The sequence below is a fragment of the Phasianus colchicus genome, chromosome 2 (genome assembly GCF_987193195.1).
Source record: "Phasianus colchicus chromosome 2, bPhaCol1.hap1.1, whole genome shotgun sequence".
NCBI classification, from domain to species: Eukaryota; Metazoa; Chordata; class Aves; order Galliformes; family Phasianidae; genus Phasianus; species Phasianus colchicus.
Genome location: NC_143437.1, coordinates 51,533,695 through 51,550,706, shown reverse-complemented (window position 1 = coordinate 51,550,706; position 17,012 = coordinate 51,533,695). Strand labels below are relative to the sequence as shown.

General features: G+C 41.6%; 1 protein-coding gene across 3 annotated transcripts in view; it reads right to left on the bottom strand.

Moving 5' to 3' along the window:
- The window catches only part of SYNJ2 (synaptojanin 2), a 66,089-nt gene extending 53,439 nt beyond the window's left edge, over positions 1-12,650 (bottom strand). Inside the window, exons 1-2 of one of the 3 annotated variants that reach the window (XM_031611584.2) lie at positions 11,798-12,650; positions 2,685-2,771 (exon numbers count right to left, since the gene is read on the bottom strand). In XM_031611584.2, coding sequence (XP_031467444.2) covers positions 2,685-2,771; positions 11,798-11,918 — 208 coding nt within the window. In that variant the 5' untranslated portion in view covers positions 11,919-12,650. The other 2 variants (XM_090135668.1, XM_090135669.1) reach the window with 2 other exon arrangements.
- Positions 12,651-17,012: the final 4,362 nt, after the last annotated feature.

The window sequence follows — 17,012 nt, the reverse complement described above, 5'->3', positions numbered from 1 at the left end:
TCAAATGATGTTTCTAGCCTCAAAGATGTTCTTTCTCTTTTAAACACAATTATATATAAGGAAATGTACTTAGTTGACCTCTTTGCCTTTGAAAATTATTCTTTTAGGCTCTCAAAACAAATACACTGCATGTACAAGCATAAGAGTATATACAGACAAATGATGTCAGAGTGCATCCCTAAATACAGCAGCTGTACTAAACTAAGTAATCTACATGATGATGATGTCAGAATACTACCTTCTATATGCACCCTCCTTCTTGACATCACAACATCTAAACCAAACACTGCAAAACCAGCTCATTGCTGAAAATGTATTTGCTGCAGCAAGATCTTTTTTGGTAGCAAAATCTTGGATGAGATACAGCTCAGAAACACAGTACAATTCATTCTGCTGCCATCTATGTCACAAAAGAAAGCAGAAGAACTTAGTGAGTCATGTTAACAGACAGAAGTACATAGAAGTGAATGTTATCACTGATGGGAAACATTAACTTTGTGAGTCAGCTTCACATACTTCATCTTCTTTTTTGTGAAAAGCATGATCTACTCTGGCAGGCATACAATGTGATTTATTTGGATTCCTAAATAACGATATTTACGGATTAATTAAAGTGCTCAGAGACATCTTTTCATGTCTCGAAAGAATCTTCCCTTCTGCTCTACAAATATACTCTTTTAATATCCCAGTGGAATGTACTTTTTAAAACATTTTCAGTTAATTTATTACTTATGATCCACACATTCTCAACGGTAAGCAAAAAAAATAAAGTGATACTCCTGACCACTGATGTGCAGTGAGGAGCTGGCCAATTATGCTCTTGTTTGCAGCTGCAAACATTAAAAAAAAAGTTACATTGCATGCCTTTCTAGTGTTAATCTTTTATATAAGCAAAAGCTAAAGGGATGAAGGCATACTTACACATAAAATGGAAAATATGAGACAGAAAAAAAAGGGGCTACCTTTTTACTGGTGAAATAGCAGGCAGGCAATCATCTTTGCTTTTTTAAAAAATGTTTAGCAGCAGACAATGTTTGCTTACCTTTGCTTACCATTACAGCATGACCCTCCTGACTTTTCACTCAATCACAATTAGGAATTGGCCTCCAGTATGAACCTTTTTTAATCCAATTACCAATACAATTTTTAACAGTGCTTTCCAAAGGAAATCCTGTACCAGTACTTGTAATTTAATACTAGAACAAGACAAAGGTGCAGTGACAGAGCTGAGAGAGGAAAAACCTCACACTTTACAGGCACTGAAGCAGGTGTTCAAGACATGGAGAACACAGAAATAAAAAGGAGAAAATAAGGTATATTTTATACCCCATCTAAAATCAGTCACTTTTTAATATGAAGCCAAATATGAAACTTTTAATGAAAGGTATGAAATTTTTAATATGAAACTGGATATATTTAGTTTCCATCATGTACAAGAAACTCATCTGTAACCTGAAGAGCTTAACCACATTCCTTTACTATTACAACAGGTTTAATTAGACTCCTATGAGGAAAAACAGGTCCAAGTGCCAAGAAAAAACAATCACAAGGCCTGAATTTTTAATTGCATTAACAAATTGATATAAATCTCTATGGAAATGCATAATTAATTCCACAAGAAACACAACAAACAAAAAGCCCGCATTCATTTAAAAAGACTAGACAGACCTAGAGTTTTAAATGCTGACACACAAATCTTTTGGATTGCAGCCACCTCTTCAGATCAATCCCACATCACATTCCTTGAGCCATAAAATGGCAAGTGAACTACAAAAAGATACACTTTACGTCCTGATTTAAATAAGGCAGTGCTCATGCCACCGTTGTCTTTGACAGATTCCTTGATCAAGCACCAAGTTATATGGAAATCAATACTGTCATCCCCTCAAGTCAAAAGGGAGGCTTACATTAAGACCACCGTGGGAGCAAAGCTTACGCTTTGCTTAATGAGTACAGACAAGGTTGGAACTGTACAATGCTTTCATATTGTTAAGCTTTTGTTTTAATGCATCCTATTCATCAGTAGATTTGAAGCCTGCTATGCAAAGTACTAATACCTTCAAATCAATTATTGAAGTCCTCTTCCTAAAACATGCTGTTTCCATTAAAATTCCTGTGGGCAGTATAATAGCAAGTCCTGTGCTAAATCAAGATTCGCAAACTGTACCAAAATTGAAAGTAGTGATAATAAATATTCCTTACATTACTAGCAATATTAGCTGAAGTTTTAAAGGCCTGCTTCTACAAATCTTTATCCATAAGAATTTCCCAATTAAAGGCAATTGGGCATTATAGAAAGGATAGGGAATCTGTAGGACTGCAGTCTCAAATAGTCATGATTTTTTACTGTTTAAATACAAACCTTCATAAATAAAAAATAAAAAAGCAAGTAAGAAAACATAATTTGCCTTCAACAAATGTGGTAGAAAAAAAAAAAGACAATTATCTTCAGGCAGCTAATGTAGACAAAACAAAAGCAAAAAAAAATCCAAAATTCTTGGGCTATCATTTAACAGTATGCTTTTGGCACAGCATAAAAACGAAGCAGATCTTTTCCAGACTAGAGATAACAGACTGCAATTAGCTTTCACATGCTAAGTGGACAACTTGAGCCATTTGACACTACAGCATGCCAGTGTTGTCTGGACATCTTTATAATCTCAGTCATACAGATGGTCACTTACCAGACTTAAACTGAAGCTCTCCTAAGCAGCCATAAGCATCCATGAGTTTTTCATATTGTCCTTTAATTGCATCCTGTTCTTCTGGAGCTGAGAAGCAAAATGAAAGACAGCAAGCCTTAATTTTTGGTTCTTATCACATTTTAAGATTGCTATAGTCTACAGCAATCCACCCCTGTTGATCTCATTCAGAAAGCAAAACCACACAGCTTTAAAATCTTCTAAGAGTACAGTCATTAAAAAGAGACAGGACAAAAGTGCACAGCCCTTCCACATGCCATCCTAAAAGAAAGAAGGGGGCACTCTGCCCTTCTAGAAAATAAGATCATTAGTGATGCTCTAATTCTACAGTGGAGATGTTAGCAGATGCCACATCAGTTTCAGAATACATAAAGGAATATATAAGCACATTTGAACTTCACACTTTTCTGAACTAACAGCAAAAAAAAATCCCAAACACAACTGTCTGAACGTAAGCTAAAATACAATCTATCTTTTTTGACATACAAAAAGAGATGGATTCTGTTTCCAAATTCTGGCAGGCTCATTTTTAACAGAATTGGATTTTTTTATAGGAGATAACACAATTCAATGCAGACACATATCAGATGTTGATTTCAAAAGAAACTGAGCTTATAGCTTAATAGAGTAAGAATTAGCTGTTCAAAAACAAATAAATAAGAGAATCAAATGCTGTTGCTAGACTTGTGTGTTTCTGCATTAATTGACCCCAATGGGCACAAGCATTAAGCCAGAACATGGTCAAACGTGTCCCTGATACCTTAATGCAAAAATAAATTATTTCCTGAACCAGCAGGTATGTATTTCCTAATGAAGAGCAAACGTAGCCTCCTGAATGAGTAAAACAGTAACCCTCAAATGCCCATTTACTTCTTGACCACAGATGAACAGAAACATGGCACTTTCAGAAGTTAGCTAATACTCCAAAATCTTCTCCTACTAGTAAGCTTCAGCAATTGAAAAAAGAATCTAAAATTTTCTGGCCTAAGAAGGACAGACTTAGCTTAGCTTCTGTGCTGGGAAAGAAGCAGATTTTTCTTTATAAACCTGAAGCCACAAGGAGTTCAGAGAGAAGCATGGAAAATAAATATCCATCTCTGACATACTGAAGTGGCAGAAAGGACACTTCCGCTTGCACAATTCCTGTAAATTCTTGAACAGGCAACCTTTCCGAAGGAAATTAAAACATGTTTGTCTCAGTTTTAGCATCTGTCACAAATTAGGGAGAATTGTTAATTTTTTTCTTAATTCTATTTTTGCCACCAGATTTTCACAATGTATCTATTTTGCTTCCTTACAAACACTCAGTGAATCACAAGAAAACAGTAAAATGTAGATACCACACACCAATGAAATAAAACATAAGCAACAGAAAGAATAGAGATTTCTTTTGGGTAATGTAAACCTCGAGGCAGCAACAGTCCAAGTATTCTGTAATAGTACTTCTTAAGGGCTGGGCACCTCAAAACAAAAACCAAACAAAAAACACCACAGCAAACTTATGTAAAAAAATTTTAAAAAAAAGTTTAGATAGAATATAACAACATTTCATTTACATACATGTATATCATAAAATCACAGAATCCTTAGGGTTTGAATGGACCTTTAAAGGCCATCCAGTCCAACTCCCCTGCAGTGAACAGAGACACCACAGCTACATCAGGTTGTCCAGAGCCTGATCCAGCCTTACCTTGAGAGTCTCCAGAGACAGGGCATCAACCACACCTCTAGGCAACTTGTTCAAGTGCCAACACCATCCCCACTGTAAGAGACTTTTTCCTTCTATCTAACCTAAATCTACCCTCTTTAAGCATGAAGCCATTTCCCCCTATTCTATTGCACAGACCCTGCTAAAGAGTCTGTCCCCTTCCTTTCCATAGCTCCCCTTTAGGTATTGAAAGGCCACTATCAGACCACCTCAGAGCCTTCTCTTCTCCAGGCTGAACAGCCCCAGCTCTTCCTAAACAGTATTAAGCCTTCTTTATGTATTAAAGAAGAGAAAAAGAGTTTAAAAAATTGATGTCTCACTTCACATCATCTCTAGTACCTAGGAAAAAGCAACTACAACACACAGGTATCTTTGTCTTAATTTTTTTCTCTGCCTTAGAACTTTGTTTTTGTTACCTTTAAAAGAAAAAAAGGAAAAAACATAAACAAAATTCTTGCTCTAAATATTCCACCTTCAGTAAGAAAGAGGGAATGACAGAAATAAGGAGAAATTTTTATCTCAGACTAAGGCAGAACCTTACAAACTTGCATCCTGGAAGCATTTAAGCAGCACAATACTAACAGTGAGAAGCACCCAGCACTAACACATACAGAAGCCACCAAAATTTCTTAGGCAGTGGCAGCAGACATCAGCTCCTGACATGGGACATCTCCATGTGCACAGACCTGGGCTTTGCCAATAGCAGTAGGGGAACACCCCTGCTTCTGGGCAGACCATAAGACTGAACATTTGCCAGCATGGCAGCAGCAGTCAGGGTTTCAGAACCAAAGGAGCCGCCTAAAATTGAGGAGCACCTCCAACACAAAGCTGCAGGAGGCCGCTGGGCTCTGCTGCCTGTCTTTGTCTCTAGATAACAACTTCCCCAAAACTTCCATCCTACGGCAAATTCTGATACTTATTCTAGAAGACATTTAGATTCATGAAACCAGAGCAGGGACAAAGTGTTTCTCCCCTGAGCAGCTCCATGCACTCTGGATACAGCTCGCTCCTCAGGCCAAGAAGTAACAAACCCATCTAACACATCTATGCCATATCAGCACATAAGCTGGGAGGCCAGAGTATTTTAGTATGTGGAGACCAAATTTTTGTGAGGAAAAGTGTCTACTTGTTATAGATACTGCAGGCTCCTATCCCATTACACTCCCTGGTGCTATATCCTCAGACAATGCCATGCTGCTTGAGACAGGGACCTGCTGTAAAAAAAAAGTGATACAGTGAAAGGATGACCAAAGCGTGACTTTTCAAGGACACTGCAGAGGGTCTAAGTCAATTTCATATCTTATTACTAGAAATAATTATTTGTAAATCTTCAACATTTCTTACTGATATCTCGTCACCAAACCTGATCTTAAGACTACTGGCTAGCAATGTGAGGACACAAAAGGGTTGGAAAGCAAGCAACTAGAAAAACAAAGCAACCAGCGTGCTATTGGATAAAGAGCAGAGCTAAAGGGAAAAATTAGTACAGAATTCTAAAGTACTGTTGATATAAAGGGAGAATGTAAAACACACAGAACAAGAATTGAATAATGTTGTAAATACTGTCTTAGTAGAAACATTTGACAGCTAGATATGTCCAAATAGACAGCACTTTCCTAATCAGTAACATGACAATCATTTCCGTGTTTTCCACTTAAAGTTTTCCATGTCAGAGTTTTTATTGTGTAACAGCTTTCTCACAGCTCTGAAATGCAGAAGCTATAAGTGCTGTCTACTTGAAAATGTAGGATGAAGAATGGACTTTTAACTACATTCTGCCCACAAGTAAAATCCTTTCTTTTTCAAGAAAGAAAGGTGGAAAATATATGTATATACATATAGTTAATAAAAGGAGGTGCTACAAAAGCTGATGAAATTCACCATGAAGTTGTGTTACTTGGGGAACAAGCTGACTGTCCCAAACACACAGTGCATTTGTTTGGGCTTTAACAATGGCTTCAGGTAGCAGAGAGTACACCTAGTAATTATCAAACTCCTCTAAAGCTTCCCAGTAATATTTTTTAGCAATCTATCCTTCCACTAAACATATAATTGAGTACCCACCCTTCTGCACTAATTACAACCGCGTTGTGTGTTTCTAAGAGCTTTATAGAATTGCACACTGCATGCATTCCTCACGATTTTTAATACTGTTTAAAAGCTTCTGATGCAAATAATATGTAAGGTTAACACGTTAGCTGAAATTTTTAACTCTTGTGAAACAAGAGGGGCACAATAATTCAACAAAACCAAATTGTAATGAAACAGCTCACTTTTGATTGAATTTAAAACATAAAATATTTCAGAGCCATGCAAAAAAAGACATACTACTATGCAAGTGTGACTTCCTGCTTACAAAAGCTGCACATTTGATGTAATGTCTAGCAGGAATTGGCCAGGTGCACGCAGCTTCCTTTATTCAAGTTGTGATCCCCAGACTTCACCAGGAACCACCATGGCTGCCAGCCCTGTAGTGCCCAGAAAGCCCAGTGACTGCAGGAAGGCACCTCAGTCCAAGGTCCAACATCAAAGGCAGGCACAGTAACACCTTCAACTTTCAGGTAAAATCACTGAAAGAACTCTTCAAGAAGAAGGTGAGGAGCCAGGTTATGGATTCTGGCTCCCCTCTTAAGACTGATTCTGGAAGTATTTAGATACCTGCTTAGCAGCTACAGAAATACTTCAGAATATATAAGTGCATATTTGCAGAGCTGTTGGACTGATGTGATGGGGGCTTTATTTGTGCTTCTTCTAGCATTTTGGTGAAAGATGTGTGAATTTTTACAAGAATGAGCAAATATATAATTAAACAAATTTCATATGAAGAAAATGTGATAAAAAATACATAAACTAGCATCTTAACATAGAGATACGTTCAGCAACTGGTGTTATATGAGTGAAGACAAATGATGTGCTTACTGCTTTTTCTCAGACAAACCTAAAGCACTTTGTTTATTGTCATTTACATTCACAACCTTTTGTTGCTAAGAACTTCCCATTCACATCCAATTCAAGCTACACAGATGTTACACAAGCCAGGATGTATCCTCTAACACAATATATGTCATGCAATACAGGGTTGGGAAAAGGTCAGAGTTCCAGTTAACAGAGTCTGGATACTCAAAATTTTAAGCAATATATTCACCAGCTTTCTATAGAAAAGAGTTTTTTCTGCTTGAAAACATGATAAAGTGGAAGTTTTGAGAAGTTCATCCACCAGCTTTCTATATTATAGGAATCATTCTTTTCCAGTAAGGGATTATATTTTCATACTTTTAAGTGTGGATATGGATATATTCACTCACAGTCAAGGAATGGACACAAGACCACTAGGTTTGTACCAGCCACTCTTGTTGTCTGCAGGCAGCCAAGAACATAAAGGAGACGTTCCTAAGTCATTTCTCTGGAGCTTGACCATTATCTTTATGTGGTTAATGTTATATATTATATATAGTCATACAAAGACACAGCGCAGCCGACATCAGCAAGGCTTCTGTCAGACTCCTTCCACTACAAAAGGTTTGTATGAATCCACAGATAGAAGAAGTCTGAACACCATTAAACCTCAGAAAATTTTATGAAACACTGTATTTTTTTAAAATAAAATAAGTAAGCTTTAGGAATGCAAATACAATAAGGAGAGGATTTACATAAATAACGAGGCACATGAGTAGAACAAGTCATGCTGTTGGGTTCACTGTTTCTGATAATGTGTAGCATACAGTGATACATTCACAGTATGTTTGCACAATTTCTCGTGCTTGACTTCCATAGCCTCGCTCCATGACGTATTTGTAGACAGAATTACAAATCCAATGGCAAATGATAAATGTGCACACAGTAGCACCTGGCCTCGCATTCCTCCCGCTGCCAGACTCAGCCCCAGCTTCACCTGCGCCTGAAGCTGCTGAGGGGGGCACAGAGCTTCTCCACCAGCTAACTATGCCCATCTGCCTCCTGTACAGGCTCACCTCCCAGATCTCAGAGTGACAGTCTGGAGAAAAAACCTCAGGACACATCTGCAAAGCATGCACTTTATCAGCTCTGAATTTTGGTATTTTCAAAACATCATGGCCAGTTAGGATCCATTCTGATGGGAGTTGTAACATATTTTAGTAATGGCAGTTTCAGAATCAAAGCACTTAAAAACTTTTTAACTGTCTGTATGTCCTTTGGCCCTGCCCTTGCAAAAATACATTTTTGTGACGAATTATAGAAGCTGAGCATTCCTATCAACATCATTTCATTTCTATAATAAAGTTAGAAAACTATATTTGCAGCTCTATGGCTTTAGTACGCAGCTCACTTCACCAATGAAGTGTTAAAACTACTGCGTTGAAAGTAGTGACAGCACTTCTATCTACATTCCCTCTCCTGTAAGCAAAGGCTTCTGAACCAGTGACAATTTTTCCTGTAACTCTCTTCCATGGCAGAAGCTAATTACTGATGTTCTAGTTCAGTGAACTCCTGGAGACATTCTTTCATGCTGTTAAACTCAAAGCAGAGAGTTTTACCCTCCACCCTACAGTGACATCATGAGAAAAGGAGGAAAAAAACTACTTTCTTTAAAAGTACTGTTTGAATTTCTGCTAGAACAGAAAATCGTGTGACTCTTACATTGCTTCACTATACAGAAAAAGGAGTTGGGATAGGGCAGCTAGTTTTCCCACTGTGATTTTTGATTCCTTGACCTTTACAAAAGTTTCTCAAGTTAGGCTTCATTTACAGCCCGAATGTGGTTATTTTATGAATTCTTTTCTTAGACAGTTGAAGATCCTCATAATACTTTTCCACTACTGAAATTGAACATGCAAATATTTTTCAAGTACTAAAACTCTGAATTTTGAAAATACATTGTCATCATAACCTTTACAATACATCAAGAGAGGAAGAAAGTATCTTGTCTCCCACAAGATAGTATCAAATATATATTTGAAAGAGTTGATTCTGAGTTTGGCGGAGTTTCATGGCCTCTACAGATACCATGCTCGTACACATGTGCATTTTCCAGATTTTTTTCTTACAACATTTCTTCCTCTAGGATGACTCTCAGTCCATTTTGCTACTTAAACTGGATAGCAGGAAAGGAAGTGACTTAACTTCTTCTAGTAAAAATTCAGATGCCAAGTCTGCTTAAGAGCAAACTAGACATTTGGTAATTAAGAAAAAAAAAGAATAACATACAATGACTATAACTTGTTTCCAAGCCTTCACTGTCCATCCATAATTATTCCTTTCTACACTTGTATCAGATTAAGGCTGCTACTACAAAACTGCATGAACAACTTACAGTATTTGTACAACTTACACATTTGTTTTGATTTAGAGCATGGAAGTCTGCAAAAGGCATAATCACATTACTTCCTCATCACCACGGGCATGCAATTCTTTATATCTTCACTTCAGAAATGGAAAATCAAACTAGCCCAAACCTACTAGCCCTAGGTTTGTGTTTATCTGAAATGTTTTGCAGCCAGTAACAACTTGAGGGCAATCAAAACAAAAATGACCTTGTCTCTGTTGACATCTTAGCCATGGAGTTTCCTCTTCACAGTTCTTGTAAATTTAACATCACAATACCTGCTGCTGGTTTTCCCTCCTTTTCTGGTCCTTTCCTTCATAAATAGAAGAAAGGAACTAAACTGGCTCAACTGGATAAACTACCTTTTCCTCTAACATAGAAACAAAACCAGGCAGGAAGAGAAACTAAATGAATTAAAATGGCAAATTCATTAGAACAAAGTAGGCTGGATGCCAACGCATGAATGATCACAGTTATCTCCCTAGGTGACTTTCCAAAAGCATGGGAAACCAGGTTTTACAGCAGCCACCACAGAACTGCAGTACTGCAGGGGTTGGAAGGGACCTCGAGAGATCACCAAGTGCTAAAGCACAATAACACACACCTTAGAGGAGACCATATGAATTCTTTAATCACTTCCACACTTCTAGCTACAAGTATTCAGATGAAAGACAGCAACACTGTGAGAGAAAAGTCTATTTTAAGTTGAGGATTCCTTAGATTAATGAGATTGTAAATAACCTTCTCAATGACAAGTTCTACAAAGGCCTGAGGTCGCTAGTTGAACACTGGTTTCTCAGTCCTACTCATGCACGTTGGCTTTAGACAGTGGATTTGTTCTGGGTTTGGATCAGAGCAACAGAAGCCATATCAAAATTCATTGATTTTTTACTATCAATACAGTTTTGGATCAGGGAGGGTGTACACGATGCTGGTCTGTACTACCAGACCTGTCATTTTGACAGCTCACTGAAAACTGACCAAAAACACACAGAATAATTTTTTCTGCACGTTCACGCCCACTCTTACCAACAAACTGAACAAGAAACAGAACTCTCAGAGTTATCACACAACATAAAATTCCAGTAACACAACACAGCGCAAGTTGTGGCAGTAACAGAGCTTTATCAGGACTGGTTAAAACGTTTCCACTTTCAGAACCCTTCTCACCAATACCATCTGTCTCCTGTAGACCTGGTTGGCCTCCTTCGCTCATAAAGAGCCCCAGTCCCTGACAACCAAACACGTTAGCCCGGAGGCCTTGTCCCAGCGTATCATGGAAGATCTAATCCAGCTTCCTGTTGCTCTCCTCGGCAGGCCATTGTAACCGTGCAAAGCACAGCATACACACACATTTTGCCACCAAGTTCACAGTTCAGCTCTCTCCCTTTTCCCCCGGATGCATTCCACACCACGACAGGGGCACAAGTGCCGAAGCAGGTGAGAACCGGCCACAATTAACAACAATCTACCACGTTCCTCCGCATTACTTTTTGCACCTTACAATCCCTAACCACCTAATTTTTACACGAGTGTCCCAGCGTCACCCACTGCAGTGCCACAACACGCGATGAGGCGATCCGAGAACACCGGAGGCTCCCACCGCCCTGCCTCACAGCCCCCGGCCGCCGCACCGAGCAGCAGCTGCGCCCACAGCCGTGCACGGCGCGAACTCCGAGAACGGGCACGGCACGCAGCAGGAAGCGAGCTCTCTTTGCGGGATGTCAGACTCGGGCAAGTCAGCCACGCCAAACTCCGCCGCGACCTGCCGCTGCTTAAACTGCGCGTCTGATCTGCTGGCCGGCACTGATGCAGAAACTTCGGGCGCCGAGTCCCATCCCGTCAGCGGGACCCTCCTCTGGAGCCCTCTGCGTCCCGGCTGCGCGAGGAGGCTACAAGCACCCGGAGCACGGAGGAGGCTGAAGGGACTCGGCCCGAGCTGGCGCTGCGGGAGCAGCCGGCCACCTCCCGCGCACGGCGGGGCAGCGTTGTTCCCGCAGACCGCCCAGCCCCGCGCCTCCCGGCCGTCTCCTCGCACCCACGGGTGCCCCGCGAACGCCGCGCGCTGCCCCCGCCCTGACTCACTGAGCGCCGCCATGGTGCCGGCCTCCAGCAGCAAGCAGTCCTGGCGGCCCCGCGCCTCCAGCAGAGCGCTCGGCCCCGGCTCCTGCTTCCACAGCAGCCGCAGCCCTTTGCTCAGAGCCATGGCAGCCGCCGCTCACAGCACCGACGGAGCTGGCGGCCCGCGGCTGGGCAGCGCCCTTCCACTCAGCTCTGTTTCTCTTCCCACCCACGCTCCCTCGTAAACTTTCCCGAGTCAACTTTGTCCCTTCGGCTCCTCCTCCGGGGCAGGTGTGCTCCGCCAGCCCTGCCCTGCGGCGGGGGGGAGGAGCAGCGGCATCCACCGCCTCGCTACGGCCGCACAGCGGGGCGGTAAGCGCGGCGGGCTCCTGCTGCTGCCCCGCTCCAACGGCCGGGCCTCAGCCGTGGCGGTTGGGCGAGTCCTGCCCGCGCCGTCAGGGAGCAGAGACGGTTGGGAGTGATTTCTAGCAGAAATCCTATTTACGCAAAGTTCACAGTGCGGATGAAACGAGTGCGACGGGACCGCAGCCCTCTCAAAGTACGGAGGTTGTAAGAAAGGATGTGAATTAATCATACTTACCTCTAAAGAGCAAAGAGATGCCTTTCTTACAGCTGTGTCATGCAAAAGGCACACCGAGAAGCTCTCACATTTTTCTCATCTCTCACCGTGACTTCTTTTCATAGAGAGAAGTGCTTTCTTGAAGTGAAAGGCTGGAAACACCACTCAAACAATCAGAGCTGCCTATGGACAGCTGTGTCACATGGCTGTAGGTAGTTGCCCTGGATCGTTCATTTGTGTGTTTTAAAATTATCAAAAACAAATAAAAGATGGCCTTTTAAACATGTTTCTTTTGCCTTTGAGGAATGGTTCCTTGTTATCATCTGTGAACTCCATTACGACAGTAAGCCGGCACTTGGGGGATGCTGCTATGCTGCTCTGTTGCCCATGCTTGTAATTCATGAGCAGTTTTTGTCAGTAGCTTTTTTCACAGCAAATTACAAGGACTTCTAATTTTGATGAAGGTGATGGTAATAACACACCAATATTTTTGGTTGTTGCAGAGCAGAGTTTAGAATTTCTCTGCTTCTAGCACTGCCCTGTGCTAGAAGAGCTGGCATTTGTCTTCCCAAGGAACCACAAGACGTTCCAAGCCTTGCTCTCCTGGAATCACAGAGCTATTAAGGTTGGAAAAGACCTCTGAGACCATCAACTGCTGACCCATCCCCACTATTCCTGTTAACCACATCCCTCAGTGCCACGTCCACACATCCCTTGAACACCTCAAGAGAAGGTGACTGCACCACCTCCCTGGGCAGCCTATGCCAATGCCTCGCAGCTCCTTCTGAGAAGAAATTTTTTCTGACATCCAACCTGAACCTCACTTGGCAGAGTGGCTGAACACCTGCCTGCTGATGGGAAGCAGCAAACAAATTCCTTGTTGTGCATCGTTCGTGTAGTCTTTATCTCAACCCAGGAGTTCCCATGCTTTCACCTTTCTCACTGGCCCCATCCCACATGGGGTGAGTAAGGGAGCAGCTGGGTGGTGCTGAGCTGCTGCCTGTGTTAAACAACTGCAACATACAATTTACTGTTATAAATAATAAAAGAAAAAGTGTCAGAAGAGACCCCACAGCCTCTGGCAGCCTGTGCCAGTGCTCCATCACCTGCACAGCACAGAATCATAGAATCACAGAATCACAAGTTTGGAAAGGACCTGCAAGATCATCTAGTCTAACCGTCCTCCCATTACCACCACTACCACAAGCACTAAACCATATCTTGTAGCTCCTCATCCAGATGCCTCTTGAACACTGCCAGGGACGGCCACTCCACCACCTCCCTGGGCAGGCCATTCCAGTGCCTGACCACTCTCTGAGAGAAGAAGTTCTTCTTTATGTCTAAGTAAGTACTAAGAAGTACTGCCTGCTGTTCAGAGAGTACCTCCAGTACTTCAGTTTGTGGCCATTGCCTGCGGGCACCGCTGCAAAGAGCCTGTCTTCACATTTGCACCCTCCCATTCAGATGTTTGTACACACTGATGAAATTCCCCTGAATCTTCTCTTCTTCAGCTGAACAGATCCAGCTCTCTCACCCTCTTCCATAGGGAAAGCTGCTCTGTTCCTTGGTAATCTAAAAAACAAGGTAACATAAGACTGAGAAAACAACTGCCAGAGGATGATGGGGTGCTGAATAAAGCTATGCAATTTACTATCTTCCCTCACACAGAACAACATTCACAGGTAGGAACCTTGCCTGATGTACAAGGTGGACATGCAGAGGCTTTTTTTGCCTTATTTTATGGTAGATAAAATCTTTTCATTTAACCCAAACTACATTCAATATACAAAAATCAATTTTTAACAGAAAATATTGAATTTGATGGCTCACCTTTTAGATAACTTTTGCAGTTGATCTGTCTTTTGCTGTGGAGCAATTGTATGTGTCTTACATGGAAACTGATTAACTCTGGAGCTGAGGATTCTCCCAGGTGAAACCATTCTCTTCTCCAGAGCAGCTGTTTTCACCCAGGGCATACACCCTCATTAACTCAGCATTTTTTTTTTTAAATTATTATTTTTAATTTCATTCTCCTTTCTCAGTGAACTTTTATTTCCTGTTCTTCCAGCTCTTTTTGCATTTCCTGTATTTACAGGAGAAGGAGGGATGTCTTTCTGTCTATCTCCCCAGCAGATGGGGAGGAATCTTAAAGATCTCATGTTTGCTGACCACAGTTATGTGCAATGCAGTGCACACAAAATGGCAACACTGCTGAGTTAGAAGGTGAATCTCTGTCATAGCAGGATTGCATCCAGCTGACAAAGTTTATTTCCTGTTTCAGTTCACTCACCTCCATCAAACAGACAATAATGTCCATTCTACCTTTTACAAATTTTTCAGCCTGGTTCTTTGGCTGTCAGGAGAAATTCAGCTGTTGCCTCAGCTGCCATGGACAGCTGTGATTTCTGAAAGACTTTTATCTTCTTCAAGATATTTATTCAGTTTCACTCCTATTTTCAATCCCTCCCCAGCCCCCTGTTTACCTCTGAAACATGCTGTGCATTATAATGACTCCCTCCCAAGTCTTTATGGAAATGAGGTTCTCGAGGTCTGCTAACCACCTTAATGAGAAGGAGTCCTGGTGCTGACCTTAGCAGGTGGGATTGTGTGCTGATCCAGAGATGCATCAGAAAGGGCAGCAGGGCATTTACCAAACAGTGCAGCAGAATTTGCATTATTCAGCAGTCTGCTGGGATGTGTGGAAGAGCTGTGTGAACCTCAGATCCTAGACTTTGGGGTATGGGATGGATGAATATCTATGTTGGCTTTTGTGTGCTGCTGAGTGGCCTTTGCCAACAGGGGAACATACTTACATACAAAAAACTTTGTTGATGTACAGTGGGAACAAACATTTGCGTGCCCATTCTTATGCAAGGGCAATTCTTTTTAAAGCTCTAAATCTAAATAGCAAAGATTACTAGTGAGGACAGTTCTTGGAGATTTATGGCCACTTGAACATAGTCACAAATGCCTCATAGGAAATGTGTGTGTTCTCAAGGCCATTGAAACATTTTGGTTTTTGCCACTTCCAATAAATTTTTGGCCACTGTGATCAAAGAAGAAATATGGGAAATATTTCAAAGCATCTTTTCCTGCAGATGACATTTAAAACAATTGGTTATTGCAGCTAATGTGCAAAACTTTTTATTGTTTTCACATTTTTGTTTAAAATTAGAATGTGCCATAGAGAAGCATTTGCAACATTCATAGGCTAAAAAGTACTCCAAGTGTTGCTGTGAAAGTAGCTGTGGGCTTTTAGTGTCACCTCTTACATTCTCCACAAAATTGAGAGAAAATGTTTCTATTTTGGTTGGTTACGTGTGTCCTGACCGTGTAAAGAACTTTGTGTGCAAAAAGCATCTGGTATTTTGTTCCAGAAACAGGCTGATATACCTCAAGCTAGGTCACTGTATCTCAACAAAGCCAACATCATCTCCTTAAAAAGAAACACAAATGATAAATCAGCATGGCTTATTTGTCTGTTTAGAATTTGACAAAGAATGTTTGACTTTTCCACAAGTACTAGAGCAGTAATACAGACACTTTCTTTACTTAAGACAATGTCAGCATTTTCAACTTTCCACTTGCTTACAGCCTTTCCCAAGCAGCATCTCCTGCATTCTGTGATCTTTGAAGCAGGAAAAATTAACTTAATGTTAACATTTTGTATAAGTATTACCTTTCAACCAATTACTAGAGGGAGAGAGCAATGGGTTAATGAAGACGACTTGAACTTTCAGTTTAGTAGGGCATTAAAACATATAGCTAACTTCATGAGTAGTCTCACAGATCTGTACTCAAGTGAGAGTTTTCAAGTGAATCAGACAACTGTAGGACGTCTAGGGATCATCTAGTCTAAGCATCTGTTAAAGAAGGTTCTCTACAGTAAATAGCAGAGGAAAGTATCCAGGTGGGTTTTGAATATTTCCAGGGAAGGAGACTCCACAACCTCTCTGGGCAGTCTGTTCCAGAGCTCTTGTCACTCTCACTGTAGAGAAGTTCTTCCTCATGTTCAGATGGAACTTCCTGTATTCCACTTTATGCCCAGTGCCCCTTGCCCCACCATTGGGAACTGCCAAAAAGAGCCTGGCCCCATCCACTTGACACCTGCCCTTTAGACATTTATAAGCAATCATAAGATTCTCCCTCAGTCTTCTCCAAGCTGAGCACTCCCAGGACTTCCAGCCTTTCCTCAAAAGGGAGATGCTCCAGCCCCCTAATTGTCTTTGCATCCCTCTGCTGGATTTTAGGAGCTGTGTGGCTTTCTTTCCCAGAACTGCACACAGTGCTCCAGATGTGGCCACTCCAGGGCTGAGTAGAAGGGGAGGATCACCTTCCTCGACCTACTTTCTGTACCTACACCACACCTTTTTGAAGGCACCCCAGGATACCATTGGCCTTCTTGGCTACAAGGGCACACTGCTGGCTCATGGCCAACCTGTGGTCCACCAAAAAACCTAGGTCCTCCTCTGCTGAGCTCCTCTCCAGCAGCTCAGTCCCCAGACTGCTGATGCATCCGATTATTCTGCCGATTGAGCAGTTGTTCCACTGTATGAGCAGTGCAGGTTCAGCTGCTCATGGTGTTGGGCTGTAAGCTGACCGGCTTTGAACTTGAGTTGAGCCAGGGCTTACCTGGCTGCAGCTCGGTGTTGGCAAAAA